The sequence below is a fragment of the Bombus flavifrons genome, chromosome 5, assembly GCF_040668555.2.
Source record: "Bombus flavifrons isolate JBK064 chromosome 5, iyBomFlav1_principal, whole genome shotgun sequence".
NCBI classification, from domain to species: domain Eukaryota; kingdom Metazoa; phylum Arthropoda; class Insecta; order Hymenoptera; family Apidae; genus Bombus; species Bombus flavifrons.
The window spans coordinates 11721130-11735500 of NC_138446.1; the positions used below are offsets into that span (position 1 = coordinate 11721130).

The 14371-nt window shown below is 34.0% G+C and overlaps 4 protein-coding genes across 10 annotated transcripts; 1 reads left to right on the top strand and 3 right to left on the bottom strand.

The window, feature by feature from the left end:
• Nucleotides 1–166: 166 nt before the first annotated feature.
• On the bottom strand, nt 167–1698 carry LOC138179557 (uncharacterized). Of its 3 annotated transcripts, none has more exons than XM_069112447.1 (5): nt 1602–1698; nt 946–1062; nt 765–860; nt 552–682; nt 167–474 (listed from the first exon to the last, which is right to left on the bottom strand). In XM_069112447.1, the coding sequence occupies exons 1-5, from the start codon at nt 1624–1626 to the stop codon at nt 205–207; spliced, it is 639 nt and encodes a 212-aa protein (XP_068968548.1). In that variant the 5' UTR covers nt 1627–1698; the 3' UTR covers nt 167–204. The 3 variants fall into 3 exon arrangements, with proteins under 3 accessions (XP_068968548.1, XP_068968549.1, XP_068968550.1); XM_069112448.1 differs by having other exon boundaries at nt 1492–1623; XM_069112449.1 differs by lacking the exon at nt 1602–1698 and adding an exon at nt 1184–1396.
• Nucleotides 1699–1715: 17 nt separating this feature from the next.
• Nucleotides 1716–4877, top strand: Caf1-55 (chromatin assembly factor 1 p55 subunit). Its single transcript, XM_069112438.1, has 5 exons — nt 1716–1862; nt 2407–2905; nt 2980–3237; nt 3339–3666; nt 3765–4877. The coding sequence occupies exons 1-5, from the start codon at nt 1844–1846 to the stop codon at nt 3942–3944; spliced, it is 1284 nt and encodes a 427-aa protein (XP_068968539.1). The 5' UTR covers nt 1716–1843; the 3' UTR covers nt 3945–4877.
• Slob (Slowpoke binding protein) lies at nt 4757–10385 on the bottom strand. 5 transcript variants are annotated; one of them, XM_069112432.1, is made up of 9 exons: nt 8947–10385; nt 7104–7273; nt 6673–6938; nt 6247–6541; nt 6067–6158; nt 5600–5725; nt 5452–5525; nt 5313–5360; nt 4757–5225 (listed from the first exon to the last, which is right to left on the bottom strand). In XM_069112432.1, coding segments are annotated over exons 1-9 (1401 nt in total). In that variant the 5' UTR covers nt 9276–10385; the 3' UTR covers nt 4757–5224. The 5 variants fall into 5 exon arrangements, with proteins under 5 accessions (XP_068968533.1, XP_068968532.1, XP_068968535.1 ...); XM_069112431.1 differs by lacking the exons at nt 5313–5360; nt 8947–10385 and adding exons at nt 7721–7888; nt 8045–8870; XM_069112434.1 differs by lacking the exons at nt 5313–5360; nt 8947–10385 and adding exons at nt 7721–7801; nt 8045–8867.
• Nucleotides 10386–11137: 752 nt separating this feature from the next.
• On the bottom strand, nt 11138–12613 carry LOC138179555 (necdin, MAGE family member). Its single transcript, XM_069112445.1, has 6 exons — nt 12425–12613; nt 12033–12358; nt 11801–11969; nt 11628–11722; nt 11404–11535; nt 11138–11330 (listed from the first exon to the last, which is right to left on the bottom strand). The coding sequence occupies exons 1-6, from the start codon at nt 12426–12428 to the stop codon at nt 11253–11255; spliced, it is 804 nt and encodes a 267-aa protein (XP_068968546.1). The 5' UTR covers nt 12429–12613; the 3' UTR covers nt 11138–11252.
• Between the last annotated feature and the right edge of the window lie 1758 nt (nt 12614–14371).

Genomic DNA, 14371 nt, shown 5'->3' on the forward strand with positions numbered 1-14371 from the left:
AAAAAAATACGTCTAAAATCTTTTCTTGTTGAATTTATTTACATATTAGTGAAAAATGAGGAGCAAACGAATTCTACTGGTTTTATATTATTATAATTGTGTATTGTAAAGATTTGATTGACATGCTACATATTTATATTTTTTTTTTATAAAAATTTGGGCAAAGTTGATGAATCATGTGTTTAATTACATTTCATACCTAATTTATATGGTTAAGATAATAGGAATGTCTGTATTATATAAACAGTAAAAGAATCCATAATATATTAATGTGAAACTGAAGATATATAAAGCTAAATCTCCAACTATCATATGGCTTATTGTTACTAATTTTTTTAATTGATAAGTTAACTCAGGCTTAACATTGCATAAGATCAAAGCAGCATACAGTAGATTATTCTCTTGCATTTCTCGTGTATTCTTATAGTTGTACAAACGTCCCAGCATTACTAGAAAGTATGGTATTGTGATTGTCTGTAATATTTAATCCAGTATTTATTAGTACAACAAAATTCCAAGAATTTCAGTTTTTGATAAGTATCTATAATTACCTTCCCAAATAAATGATCCAGTTGTAATATGAGTAGAATATTGACAATAACAGCCAATAATACATAATTTATGCGATTTGTTAATAATGGAGGTAACAAACTTTTTGTCTCATATGAAGTACTGTCAATACCTTCAAGATTAATACTTAAATTACCAAGATTATCTATAATATTTTTGTGAAAATATAATTTCAATATTATATTGCATATTACCTGATATATCGCTATTTATATTTGGATATAAAGTTTCATTTTGTATATCTGGAGCAATGAATGTTTGACTGAACGAACCTAAATGTATACTCTGGACTAGAATGATATAAGAACGAATGTAAAAATATATTTTTAATAGTTATTTTTCATAGGTAAATGAAAATAAATAAATTATATTTACTTTCTGATTCATTATCGTTGTCTCTACCAGTAATTTTCAATAACCGTTTCTCTGAATTTTCCAAAATTCTCCTTCTTCTGGCGTTTCTCTTGGCATTAATATCTTCCATGTCTCCTGCTGTATATTAATTAATTAAATATCAGCAGCTAAAATGTATCTTCCTTTTTAACTTAATATACATGCATGATATTGGCATAATTTAAAGAAGTAATCTTTGAAATCTATAAATACAACGTACGACGTATAATACATTGATCTATCACATAAAATTTGCAAAATTCATTTGCAATATCAATAATCGATAATCAAACGTTAACGATAAACAAAGAATATTATTGACTTCCATTTACAGAACAAAATTTCGGATTATTAATTAGTTGCATTTATAAAAAAGGCTTAAATATTATGGTTTTTAGCAAACAATGATTTCAGGAATTGGAAATCATTATAACTCTGCCTACAACGTGTAATGATTAATTTCTAAAATTATAAATGTCAATCTCATCGAATCGACAGAATTAGAGCGTAAATAGCAATGCCGCTAACAGATATAAATTTATAATTTAGTTGTTCAATTTCACTTTATTATTTGTTTATGTTAACAGGTTAAACATAAAACAAACTTTTACCAAACAATTGAGATTTCTTTCTCTTACATAATTTTAGTTGGTATTTAAACATACATATATCGTGTAAAATATGTGATTCAAATGTAAATTAAGCTGCGTATCGCATGAGATTCTGAACCGTTACCGCATGCGCAATGAAAAGGCAGCATATATTTAAGACGTGTTTGCAAGTAAGTACGCTTGCATTTTAGTAAAATCTGGCTAGGCATCACGGCTTTTGGCGGGTTAAACATACCTTGTTAGTGTTGAAGTTTTAGCGAAATATAATAATGGGCGATAAAGACGGTGGTAAGATTAATGTCAATTACTTTACATTTTTTTTAGCTTTTCTAATTATTTTTATATTTAAGTCTATCAGTTGTTTGCCGTTTCAAAGAATGCTTTCAGTATTATGATAAACAAGGATATCTTTTTCAACATTTCCTTTTCACAAATTTCTATGAAAAATAAAGCTTATTGTTTAAAATTGGTTTGATTTATCATTATTATTTCATTTTGTTTTACATTAAGACATAAAGTATTCTTACATCGTAAATACAGCATGTGTGATGGAATTGTATTTCGATAGGTTATAATGTTACAAAAAGATACGACTTTCATTAGTTAAAATATTGATTTTTTAATTCTGGCACTGTACGTTTTTTCCTAATTATATTAATCGAGCGACGAATCGATTTATATTTTCGTACCATTTTCATATTTTGAATGCTTCATTATATGATTGTATAATGTAAAAAATCATTTAATCATGTATATATGTTAATATTTGTATACATTCTAATTTTTTCTTAAATATTCTGTTCCTTTTATTTCACAAGTTATTTAATTGTAGAAACTTTTGACGATGCTGTGGAAGAAAGAGTTATCAATGAAGAATATAAAATATGGAAAAAAAATACTCCGTTTTTATATGATCTTGTGATGACACATGCTTTAGAATGGCCATCTTTAACTGCTCAATGGTTACCAGATGTAACTAGACCAGAAGGAAAGGATTATTCTGTACATCGTCTTATTTTGGGTACTCATACTTCGGACGAACAAAATCATTTACTCATAGCTAGTGTACAATTACCAAATGAGGATGCTCAATTTGATGCATCTCACTATGATAATGAGAAAGGAGAATTTGGAGGATTTGGTTCTGTTAGCGGAAAGATAGAAATTGAAATAAAAATAAATCACGAAGGAGAGGTAAATAGAGCACGATATATGCCACAAAACCCGTGTGTAATTGCAACCAAAACACCATCTAGCGATGTCCTTGTTTTCGATTATACAAAACATCCAAGTAAACCAGATCCTAATGGTGAATGCCAGCCTGATCTAAGGTGAATACATTTTTGTATATTTATTAGATGTAACAAAACTCATATAATGGTGGTTTTAATATCTTTGATGTCAGATTAAGGGGACACCAAAAAGAAGGATATGGTCTATCATGGAATCCAAACTTGAATGGATATTTGCTCAGTGCATCTGATGATCATACAATTTGTTTATGGGATATTAATGCACCCCCTAAAGAAAATCGTGTGATAGATGCAAAAACAATCTTTACTGGACATACTGCTGTTGTTGAAGATGTGGCTTGGCATCTGTTACATGAATCTTTATTCGGATCTGTTGCGGATGATCAGAAATTAATGATCTGGGACACAAGGTAATTATATGTCATCACACAAAGTCATTGACGATCAAAACAACATAAATATTGTTACAATTAACTTTTTTAATTGCTCGTCTTATTTTTACAATTATTAGATGTAATAATACCAGTAAACCAAGTCATACAGTTGATGCTCACACTGCCGAAGTGAATTGCTTGAGTTTTAATCCATATTCGGAATTTATTCTTGCGACTGGCAGTGCCGATAAAACAGTAGCGCTTTGGGACTTGAGGAATCTTAAATTAAAATTACATTCTTTCGAATCTCACAAAGACGAGATCTTTCAAGTTCAGTGGTCACCGCATAACGAGACGATATTAGCTAGTAGCGGTACAGACAGGCGTCTTCATGTGTGGGATCTTAGTAAAATTGGCGAGGAACAATCCAGCGAAGATGCTGAAGATGGACCACCCGAGTTACTGGTATATAATATGTTCCTTTCTTTCTTCTTTTTTTCCTTTTAACTATGTAGGACCTCGAAATTCCTAAGATATTATAGATGCGTTTACATTTTCTATAGTTTATTCATGGTGGTCATACCGCAAAAATTAGTGATTTTTCGTGGAATCCAAATGAGCCTTGGGTCATATGTTCTGTATCGGAAGACAATATAATGCAGGTGTGGCAAATGGCGGAAAATATTTACAATGATGAAGAACCAGACACACCAGCGAGTGAATTAGAAGCTGGTGCTTCATAAAATGTATAAGAAAAGTAAGCAATTAAATTATTTGATACTGGAATTTTCTATCGACATATGCGCATTTGCGTACATACACATGTGTGTGTGCTCATGCGAAACCAATGACCCAATTAGATTTAAGAAGACATTAAAGTGAATTTATACATTTAAACGAAAACGATCATCGAGAAGCAATAATACCTATTTTTATTACCGATCTTACGTCCGCTTGCAAACACATATATTAATTACACACACATTTCTATAATTAACTAAACAAGCGTCGCATGTGAACTTTTAATGTTTCTTAGAAATAATTGATATAATAGTATTTCATTGATTATAATATCACGATACATATTATGTACAAACTTCTAGAAAAATAATTTTTTCTCTACAAATTTCGTGATGTGTTGAAAGTTTTTACGTTTATATGTAAAATTAAGTGTGCACTATACAATAGAATGAGTTTAAAATGGTTTTCGATGAAGTATAGTTTCTCCTTTTTTAATTCAAAGCATCATATGTTTTAGTTTTGGTAAATGAAGATCGCAGGGTATCATTGCGAGATGATAGGAACACGTTTATGTTATTCGAATCTTATTAAATGTTTAACAACTCAAGTATTATCCTGAACATTTTGATTCCATTGGTTCTGAATTGATTGAAAATTGAGCGTAATTGTGAGGTGCGTGCATTTGATGTATTTGACGATACCTTCTGATATAGTTCATTTTCATCTTCAACGTTATTTCGTCGACGTGGGACGAAATTCAATGAAAACTGAATAGTAAAAATATGTAGGAATAATTTGTGATAGAAGGGATTGAATTTACAATTCATATGAGATGACATTTTATCATTTTCATGCTTCTTCCATAAACGTGTAGATATCTTGTGTGTCTTTTGATATTTTAAATAATAAAATACATTACTCTTGTAAGATTTATATTTTTTTCTTTTTCTTCTTTCTTTTTTTTCCACTTTTTATTGCCCTTTCCATATTATTTTTCCTTTTTTTTATCTCTAATTCTTTTCTTGTTTCTTTTCTTTTTCATATTAAATTTGTAATTGAATAACTATACTAGAAATAGAGATTGGAATAACTTTTGGCACTCGGTAGAGAAACGTACGAATATATTAAAGATAAAATCGCGATGAAACAAATTTTGTTCCCACAATTATACAGCCGTGTTTGAAAGCTCGTTATAAATCTCATCGAGTAAAGAATTCTTGCAAACGGTATGTGATCTGTGTAGAGACGTTGTATCTTCATCGACGATATCCAACTGTGTGGTTCTGCAATATGAAAAAGATAAAAGTTACATTCTATCATGAAGATTTTTAAAGAATTAGATCGATTAATCGGATCCTTCATGTCATTACCAAAATTTGCGTGTCAAATACACGTCGCTTATAGAGCGCGACCTCTGCCTGTTCGTGCATGCAAAACGAATCTTTAGCAAAATATAGAAATAGGTACGAACAAATTATTCTAGCGTTATATTTCATACGATCACATTACCTTTTATTGGCATTTTGTCGTTTAATACCGTCGAGTAAATTTACTACGGGCGGTGTTAATGTTGGACGAAATATCTGTAAGGAAAAGTGATAATGTATGTAATTTGTAACGATAGAGTATACATATGCTACTAATAATATATTTGTACCGTAACAGGAGCACTTCGCATTTCACGAAGATCAATATTTCTGAATAAATCATGTACAAGAAGCTCCTCAATAATCTTCTGACGATTAGATGATTCACCAAATATGAACTGAAGTAACTCGACGACCTGTACACAAACATTTCGATCGACTAGTGACCTTTTATTTTTATGAAATTTGTCGAAAACGTCGAGAAACAAGGGTTAAATAATATAAAATGCTTGATAAATCATGATGCAGAGAAATTGTTAGATCGCTTGTGTACGTACACATAAGTCATTGACAATGAGATAAAATATCGACCGTATTTATCATTATTAACGTTATTAACATAGCTGTTAGTATTTTTAACAAACCGATGAAGATAAATGGAGCAATAATGTGTGATATAATTAGTAACAAAGCGTGCGAACAAATGAAATAAAAAAAGAGCGGAAGCAAATAACGAACAGAAAGAAAGAATTTGTACTTGTGGATATATTTCAACGTCCGATAGATGCGTGGAATTTGGTTTAAACGATGGTAATTCGTATCCAGCGCACATCTCAAACAACATATGACCTGAAAGATGATAAATGTGATTGATCGTTGGAAAGTAGAGTGATAAAAGTAGAATTTCGATTCAAAGAGTAGCTGAAATTAATCTTACCGAAACATATCATGTCAATCGAAATATTTTGCGAAATACGAGAAGCGATTAGTGGGTGTATTCGGCTGGTGAAACCGAGGAGCGTGTTTTCTAGGCCGGCGAGACGAGCGACACCATTTTGAACCAGCACATTTCCCGAATGTAAATGGATTACCGTTGGAAATCCTCTTTCTTTTAAAAAAGTCAACGCCTCTAGCACTTGACGTCCCATTTGTTGAACCTGAGGTAAAGGAAGTCCTTTACCGCGAGAACCGTACTTCTGATTCCAGTCTTCGTTCCAACCCGTTCTTTCGATCTAGTGAAAAGAATAAAATAACATCTGAACATTTCATTTAATGCAAGCTTCTAAAATTAAACTCTCTATCTTTTATCTTATTCATTATCAGCAAATTAGTATGACTATCTATATACCATCATGATACTTACCCCGTATATCAAATCTTTCAGACTGCCTTGACTGATTGGTTGAACTACGATCACGTAGTTTTGACTTTCCAATTCAAGGAAATCGATATCGAATATAGGGCATATATACGGATGTTGCAAGGCTAAGAATAAGTCGTTCAAAACGTTCTTTGTCAGTGGAGTTATGCTCAATGAGCAGTTTCTATTTAACGGAGCTAACGTAATCAGTCGATCGGTTTTTAAAGAAGTATCTCTTACTATGAACCAATGTTTGTCCATTCTAGAGCCTGGTACAAATGAAAAGAAGATTAAAAATGATAATAGCATGATCTGCGTGTCAGTCTACACGCTAACGTTGTTTAGCACTTACATACTTATTAGTTACAAATAAAAACCAGCTGTATGAAAGGCTAACTAAGATATAGAGACAAAGAGAATCGCCAAGAATTTACCGAGATTATTCAGCTGCTTGACGAGACTGTAGCGCGGTGTTCTACGGATATAGGCCTGACAAATTGATAAGGCACGGTCCCTCGATCTTTTTTCCATTTCCATGTACTCGCCAACATTTTCGCAAACAGATGGTCCATGATCCAACGCCGTGTAATTATGCCTTCCATTCCTATTTTCAAGCATACAGCAAATTAATTTAATTTCCATCCGGTGCTTGCGATTTTAACGGAGACGAAGAGAAAATCGCCCCACATCGAATAAATAATAAATAATTTCTATTCAAATCCCATCAGCACATATCTACAGTGGTATTCGTAAAAATATTCGTATATTTATCATAGAAAACTTTCATGTGTTTGTGTTATATAAAACACTTTGAAATTTTATTTGAACTATAATGAGACACGATTACTATGTTTACATTGGCAAAATTTGAACCTAATTTGAATAATTGACTGTCCAAATATTTTAGGACGATTGTTCTCGTTGAAACTTTAACGCTGTATAATTATTTCAAGTTATCAAAATCAAACGAATCAGAATCAGGTGTGTATGCGCGCACGTTCTTCGATTTAAAAAAAAAAAGAAAAACTAAGAAAGAAACAGAATGCATTACCAATCAGTGGTATCATCTTCCAATTTAGCCGAAAAATTATAATTTCGCTTATGAATAACTTCTTGTTCCAATGAACGATTCCTTGAGCGATACCAATAACAGATTAGATGTACACACCAACCACTACAAACTGGATCGGTCGCGTTATTAGCGAGCAGCCATCTCTCTCTACGAATACAAGGGTTTCATCTAATAAGATGACTATTGTAGTAATATCGATGTTTCACGAACAAACTCGTTTCTTTCATTCTTTATATTTCCAATTCATCTTACGAATTTTGCAAAAGTTAAGATGGATGAGAAAGAGAAAGACTCGCGCATTACCTGCGTTGTTGTACGACTGGTATTCGTTTACTTCGAGATCGTACATTTTGTGTGCAATCGTGATGACGATCAATTATATCACAATCACTCGCTTCTGTTGTCATCGGAGGAAAATTTAGTAAAAAATCATAATTTTAATAGAATTACTTTCAAGCAAAACCATATTTCAACATGGTTATATATATTTAGCGTTTATACGTACTATGTACGTATCATTTCGATCGAAAATGATCCAGAAACTCAGTTAATTATAACCTAGAAGAAAGATTGGTGATCGATTCGCTTTGTAAATGAATAGCAACTCAATTTTACTTGTGCTACTGGTTGCTTTAATGGTGTGTATCGTGAAATCGAGGGTCAAGTATACTCGAGGACGATCGATAGGTAACTGCTTGACAAACAATATTTCAGGAGTATTAACGTTTCGCGAATGACATGTAGACTAATCGAACAATACAATGAAGCTCGAACAATAATTACAGTCGAAACAGGAAAAGATCTACATATGTATTTACGTCAGACGTTTATCGTATCAATACTAACAAATTTCGATTTTAATGACGATGGATGTTCAAGTAGTGATATGCCTCACGTAGTGTTTTGCTGTCGTTAGCTGGAATTAGAATAACTCGGCTAGTATCGATCGTGCGAAACATTCCTCTCTGTCATGCTAGTATATACATATACATACATTAAATGGCAATGCTGCTGATAATTGTACGGACGTGGCACGTTAATATTAATAATAATATTAAAAATGGTTATGAACGAGATCATGAAACAAACTTGAGAATAAGAACAAGGGACGAAGAGATAGAAACAGGGGAAGAAGGGAAAAAAACAAGAAAAGAGAACGAATAGAAAGAAAACAGAAGAAAAAGAAGGCAAAAAGTAGAACGTACCTGACATCGGAATCCTTGCAACCTCGAGCAGCGGATACGCGACTAAATAGTATTTTAGCTAGATTGTCGATTTTGTTGGTCAATTGGTAACTCTTTTCTTCGTCGCTATCTTCATCTTCGATGCTCGCGCTTCTTCCACGACGAAGAGTGCCTCGAGCGGAAACTATAGCCTCGGAATCAAATTCGATGGCGCTCTGAGTCCTTCGATTGACGGCACGACGCTTTCGACGCGTCCTCGGACGTTCCTGCCAGAATCTATCGTGTCCGGTCACGTCCGACTCTTTGTGATCTTCGTCCTTTTTGTTCAAATTTTGATATAGATTGAACATTTTGCCCAGTTTTTCGTCTCATACAACGTTCTTCAAGTGTTCAAGTACACGCGTACTTCTACGTTCACTATTCTAACGCTAAATAACAATTTTTTTTACAGTTTCTTTCTCCTCGCGGTTATCGATAATGGATGTTAGACATACACCATTTTGATGTTCACACTCTTTCCATTTATTAAAAATTATTATAAATATTTCTACTGCGAACACAATGTGGTGTACGAAGTATAATACCGATCATTCACGATAAACATTATATATCGCCTTGAGGTCATACAGCTTGGGAAGTTGTCTTTCTTTTTTGGTTCGCTTTTCGATTCTAACACATATAATGGTTGGGCGTAAGATCGAAACGAATAAATTTTTCGGTTTACTGTTTGATCGGTTATCGCGCGGGAAAAAATTCAAACGTCATGACCAAAAAGAGTACCGTTCTGGTACGATACTCGGTTGTTTTCGGCCATTTAGAACTATCGAACGGTCATTGTCACATTTTTTCCACATTTTATTAATCACTTACGCGAAAAGTATTTTGTCAAACGACGTCCCGTATCGTTATTTCGCGATTATCATATGGTCGTTTTGCGATTTCATTGATTTCATTTTTATTCGCTTGTATTCAGTCACGATTTATTCACTTAGTTATTTACCATTTTGTTATTGTAATTTAGTTCGTTGCTTCTCTATCACGTTGAAGAATGAATTTTAATCGTGTACTAATTTGTAATATCGCGTTGTATGTATGTCGACTCACATAACAAGTGCGAGCGAGCGTATGCACGTACATATATATACATATATATTCGAAGTGTCCAATGATCCCGCAGTGTAATTGATTTGAATACAAAATTAAGAATAATATAGGGTAAAATAGGAAGTAGACTAGATAGACGGTAATACGCGCGGTATTGCGGTGATGCAAACTGTAGAGCACCGCACTACCACCTAGCGAGGAGGACGGCCGAATACTGAATATTCGGTAAAGCCTCGTGCTAGTTTAGATCCCCCAGCCTGACACAGATTCGCTGGCCCAGCTGATTTTTACCTCGATTACTGGTAGCTGCGCGTTTCCATCCCTGTTTTCTGGTGGAAATGCTCTGTGTTCGAAAGCATGCCGTTTTAACGACGATCCTTGTTTTTAATATTTATTGTTTACGATGGGATATTTTTCACCTTTACTGTTTATTATGAAACTTTATACCATTTTATAATATTTGGAAGGTTTCAACCGATGGCAGCGCTATATTTACATCCTTGAAATATATCTCTCGAGATATGTCGAAACAAAGTACCGTCAAAGATTTTGTTCAAACATTAAATTATAGTCGTTGAATAAAACAAACGAGAACTCGAATACTCTACCGTTATGCTTTTCCTTTTTGCATTTTTTGTATCACTGAAACGCATTGTGACGTAGATTATGGTGTATTTTCAGTGAATCTTGCGAGATGCAGGAATTTTTTGTTTGTAAAAGACACGTTAAAGATGTATAAGAAAAATTCATTTCGTTTATTATTTATTCTTTTTATAGTTTTTTCGCTTGTAAGTGTTCTTCGTTGTACGACGTAGTAACGGAATTAAAAACGGAAATATGAATCCGATTAGATTTAGTTAAAACTAGGGCAACTCTGAGTATTTTAGATTTCTTCCGATTATCCTACTAAACTCGAAGACTGCACATATACACATGCGCGCGTTTTAATCTCGCATCGCAGTTTTACGGCTGCACTCAGGGACGTTTGTAAACATTTTAAGCGTCGATTATTCCTTTAGTTGTTCGACGAATTGGATTGTAATGCTTATCTTAAGCTTAAAATTATTTCGAAATCTATGCTATGAAAAATTGTTTGTTACAAGCAAAATTCATTTGTAGGTAATCTTTATATTTGAAAAAAGTACATTTTATAAATAGATTATTATTTAAAATATGGCAATCTGTTCCTCTTTATCACATTTGCAATGATACGTCCGTGAAATTTATCTACCTAATTTTTCTTGAGCAGTTAAAGCTTGAAATTGCAATTGCCAGCTTTTTATTGGACGTCCATTGTATACCTGTTATAGACACACAACTTTTATCATTGAAAAGACTATGTATGTTTAAATTGAATTTAAAACATGTTCTCACCTCAGACATGAATTCCAAAGCAGCACGTTGAGAAAATTCATGCTCTGCACGAGGACCCCATTTAAACTCTATCTTAGTTAAATTTATCGTTTCCATAGTTATTTTGTCAAGGTATTTTTGAGCAACAAAAACCTGTCAGCGAATTAATTTCACCTCAATAGCTATTTCACACTAGATTTATAATTTTTCTAACTTGCCTCCATTTTTCAGACTGTATATCTTACCTCGTTTATCAAGTACTTGACATTACCAAAGTAAACATGTTGATTGTTATCTGCATAAGGAATATCTAAATTTGCAAGAAAATTCGACAAAGACTCTGAAATAATTTGAAGAACATAATTAGAAATTAGAATCATTCTCAAACAACATTATATATTTCACATGGCATTACTACCTTCGCTACAGGAGTTTTGAAGCATGAAGATGTGAGTAAGCACTATAAATAACAATACTTGTTGACTACCTTCGGATCCAAGAGGACAAATATGTGGTAATTCATTCTTTATTTTATTTACTAGCATATATTTGTTACCTTCGAGTTCTACCAGTTCATAACCAAACACCTATAAACACATGGATATATTTAAAACTTTGATTACAACAGGAAGTCATAGTTTTACTTGTACCTTTGATAACAAACTTTTTGCTTTGCTCATTACTGGAAGAAAACGTCTTCCTCGATTTCCAAAAACATTTTTTATTATACGAGTTTTATTGACAATTTGTTTTCCTCCGTCCAATATAAGAAGATATTGTATTACGCTATTAACAAGTTGATCGTCATCTTCGGAAATCACGCAACTAGGAGAGGTATTTGATAGAGGTATGTTTGCACTTGTACTTGCAGTAGGCTGAGAAAGGAAAATACCAGTAGTATCGTCCGTACGTTGTTTTTTGAGGACCGGTTGCGATAAAATCTGTTGTGACCTAACCCTTCTGCTATTTTGTGAACCTAACGGATCATGTTATCATTTGAACGTGTATACAATCGCTAACAATAATAATGTGTATCGCTTACTCATTTTATAAACTACGATGGACAAAATATCTCATAGAGGTATTCTGTCGTAGAGAAAATTTGCAATATTTCTTGACACAGTTCGCTTTGGCATTCGAGTGATGCACTTGAAAGATGTATTACAGATATGTAGTAATATCAACATCGTTTACAATTTACAATGCCAATCGTTGCCATGAAGACGTTGAAGAGGGAGCTAGTTTCGACAAATTTCATATAATCGACATACGTATATCGATAAACCAGTCGCAGTTTTCTTCCGTCACCACCAGATATCGTTAGTATATAATTTAAAATTGTATTTTGGGAAAATATAGCGTCGTTTCCACACACTCAATGTTGTGCGTTACGTTCGTGTACGGATACACACTTTATATCGCTAATTGTATATTACAACATAGTAGCGGTACTTTCTATTTTGAATTTAAAAAATTCGCTCGATCGTTCGTTTGCACTTGTTCGATAAACATTGTGTTGGAAGAACACACGTGACTCGATCGATTGAATCGTTTGATCTTCGATCGAATATGAATGAACAGCTTCGCTAAAGAATAACGATATTGATAACGATTATGTGAATCGATGTTTATAGTGATTTGGTAAGTAAATGTATAGATGGAAAGCATGGAAGGATCGATGGGAATAAAAGATATGCCGTCGTGTGTCAAGTGGTGTACGTGTGGAAAAAAGAGTGTTCGGTGGTTGTGTTCATCATGTTTTTGCCGAAGACGCGAAACAACTGGTTGACTGGTCGCGTCTTAAACACCCTGCATAGTCGCATCGTCTGCGCACAGATCAGAGCGAAAGAGTGGTATGTATATGTATTTATGTATGTGTATGCGTATATAGTAGAAACTGGCTTGGCTGCGAGAGCTTGGCGCCACATTGTCGCATCCTATATACAAAATCACTCTCGCACCGACTATACAAGAAGTATATACATATACATATACGTGAACAGACACGCATGCACTGGATGCTCGCGGCCAATAGACAGAGCCAGATAGCAAACAAGTTGTGACCCGCTCTCGCTTCTAATCGGTTCTAACTTCTAACCTGTTTCTGTAATCGATTATTACTTTTCGATCGACAGTTTGAACTTTACACTTGTCTTCTTCGTCTATAGTTTTTCCTATTCCTCCCGTTTGATTTTTTGCCTGTTCCTTCTGTTACACTATTTTTCCGAGTAATACATTCGGGGTACTAGTTTAGTAAAGGAGAATGTGGGAGGAACGAGATTAGATGATTGCCACCGATTGGAAGGTTTAAATGCGTAACACGACGATATATCGTCAAGCGGAAAGACGAATTACTTGGAATCGTGATGAACATTCGCATCTAACGGGGTGGTAGTCATACATTTTAGCGATCTCGTGCAATTTCTGGGACTGCTGACGTAGTTGATGTTGCGTTAATTAAACAGAGCAGATATCGATATCCTGTCACGCGCTATTTACGCCATTTGTTTGTTGCGCGTTTATGCTTACGTTCGTTCCAATGTATGCGTGTATATACAAACGTAGCCGTAGCGATGGTCGCTAAATTCGCAAGCACGTTAGTAAATACAGGTGATTTCTATGAACGCAGAAACTTGGACAAGATTTCGAAGAGTGCTGTCGCGATGTTGCGAATTGCAAAACTAATAATATATGTGTGTGTGTATGTGTAGTTGGAACAGATGTTTCGGATAATACTCGATGATCGAAGCTATCAGAATTCTCATTGACAGCCATCTTAAGAAAAAATCTGGCAACGTAATTAAGAAACGCGAAGAAAAATAGGAAGTAAGAATAAGGTGATTAGCGAATATGCGCGCGCGTGCGCGCGTCATCTCCGAAGAAGTCGGCTGAGTCGTTGAGAGAAGCGGAACGGTGGTCCGTGGTAGTAGTGTACACGCGTACACATTCGCGTAGGTCGTCCGACGACGCGACGGTGGTCAGCTGGCGC

Bases quoted from the DNA above. Each gene is read 5' to 3' on its own strand.
- LOC138179557 (XM_069112447.1), bottom strand. From the start codon at position 1,626: ATGTTTAAATACCAACTAAAATTAT. The intron at 683-764 runs GTAATATGCAAT...TTAATCTTGAAG, and splicing joins TATAAATAGCGATATATCAG to GTATTGACAGTACTTCATAT. The intron at 475-551 runs GTAATTATAGAT...TAAATATTACAG, and splicing joins TGGATCATTTATTTGGGAAG to ACAATCACAATACCATACTT.
- Caf1-55 (XM_069112438.1), top strand. The intron at 2,906-2,979 runs GTGAATACATTT...CTTTGATGTCAG, and splicing joins GAATGCCAGCCTGATCTAAG to ATTAAGGGGACACCAAAAAG. The intron at 3,667-3,764 runs GTATATAATATG...CATTTTCTATAG, and splicing joins ATGGACCACCCGAGTTACTG to TTTATTCATGGTGGTCATAC.
- Slob (XM_069112430.1), bottom strand. From the start codon at position 9,275: ATGTTCAATCTATATCAAAATTTGAACAAAAAGGACGAAGATCACAAA. The intron at 6,939-7,103 runs GTAAATTCTTGG...CATTTGTACCAG, and splicing joins CAAGCAGCTGAATAATCTCG to GCTCTAGAATGGACAAACAT. The intron at 6,542-6,672 runs GTAAGTATCATG...TCTTTTCACTAG, and splicing joins TGAAAGATTTGATATACGGG to ATCGAAAGAACGGGTTGGAA.
- LOC138179555 (XM_069112445.1), bottom strand. The intron at 11,970-12,032 runs GTACAAGTAAAA...ATGTGTTTATAG, and splicing joins CAAAAAGTTTGTTATCAAAG to GTGTTTGGTTATGAACTGGT. The intron at 11,723-11,800 runs GTAGTAATGCCA...AAATTATTTCAG, and splicing joins TCAAAACTCCTGTAGCGAAG to AGTCTTTGTCGAATTTTCTT.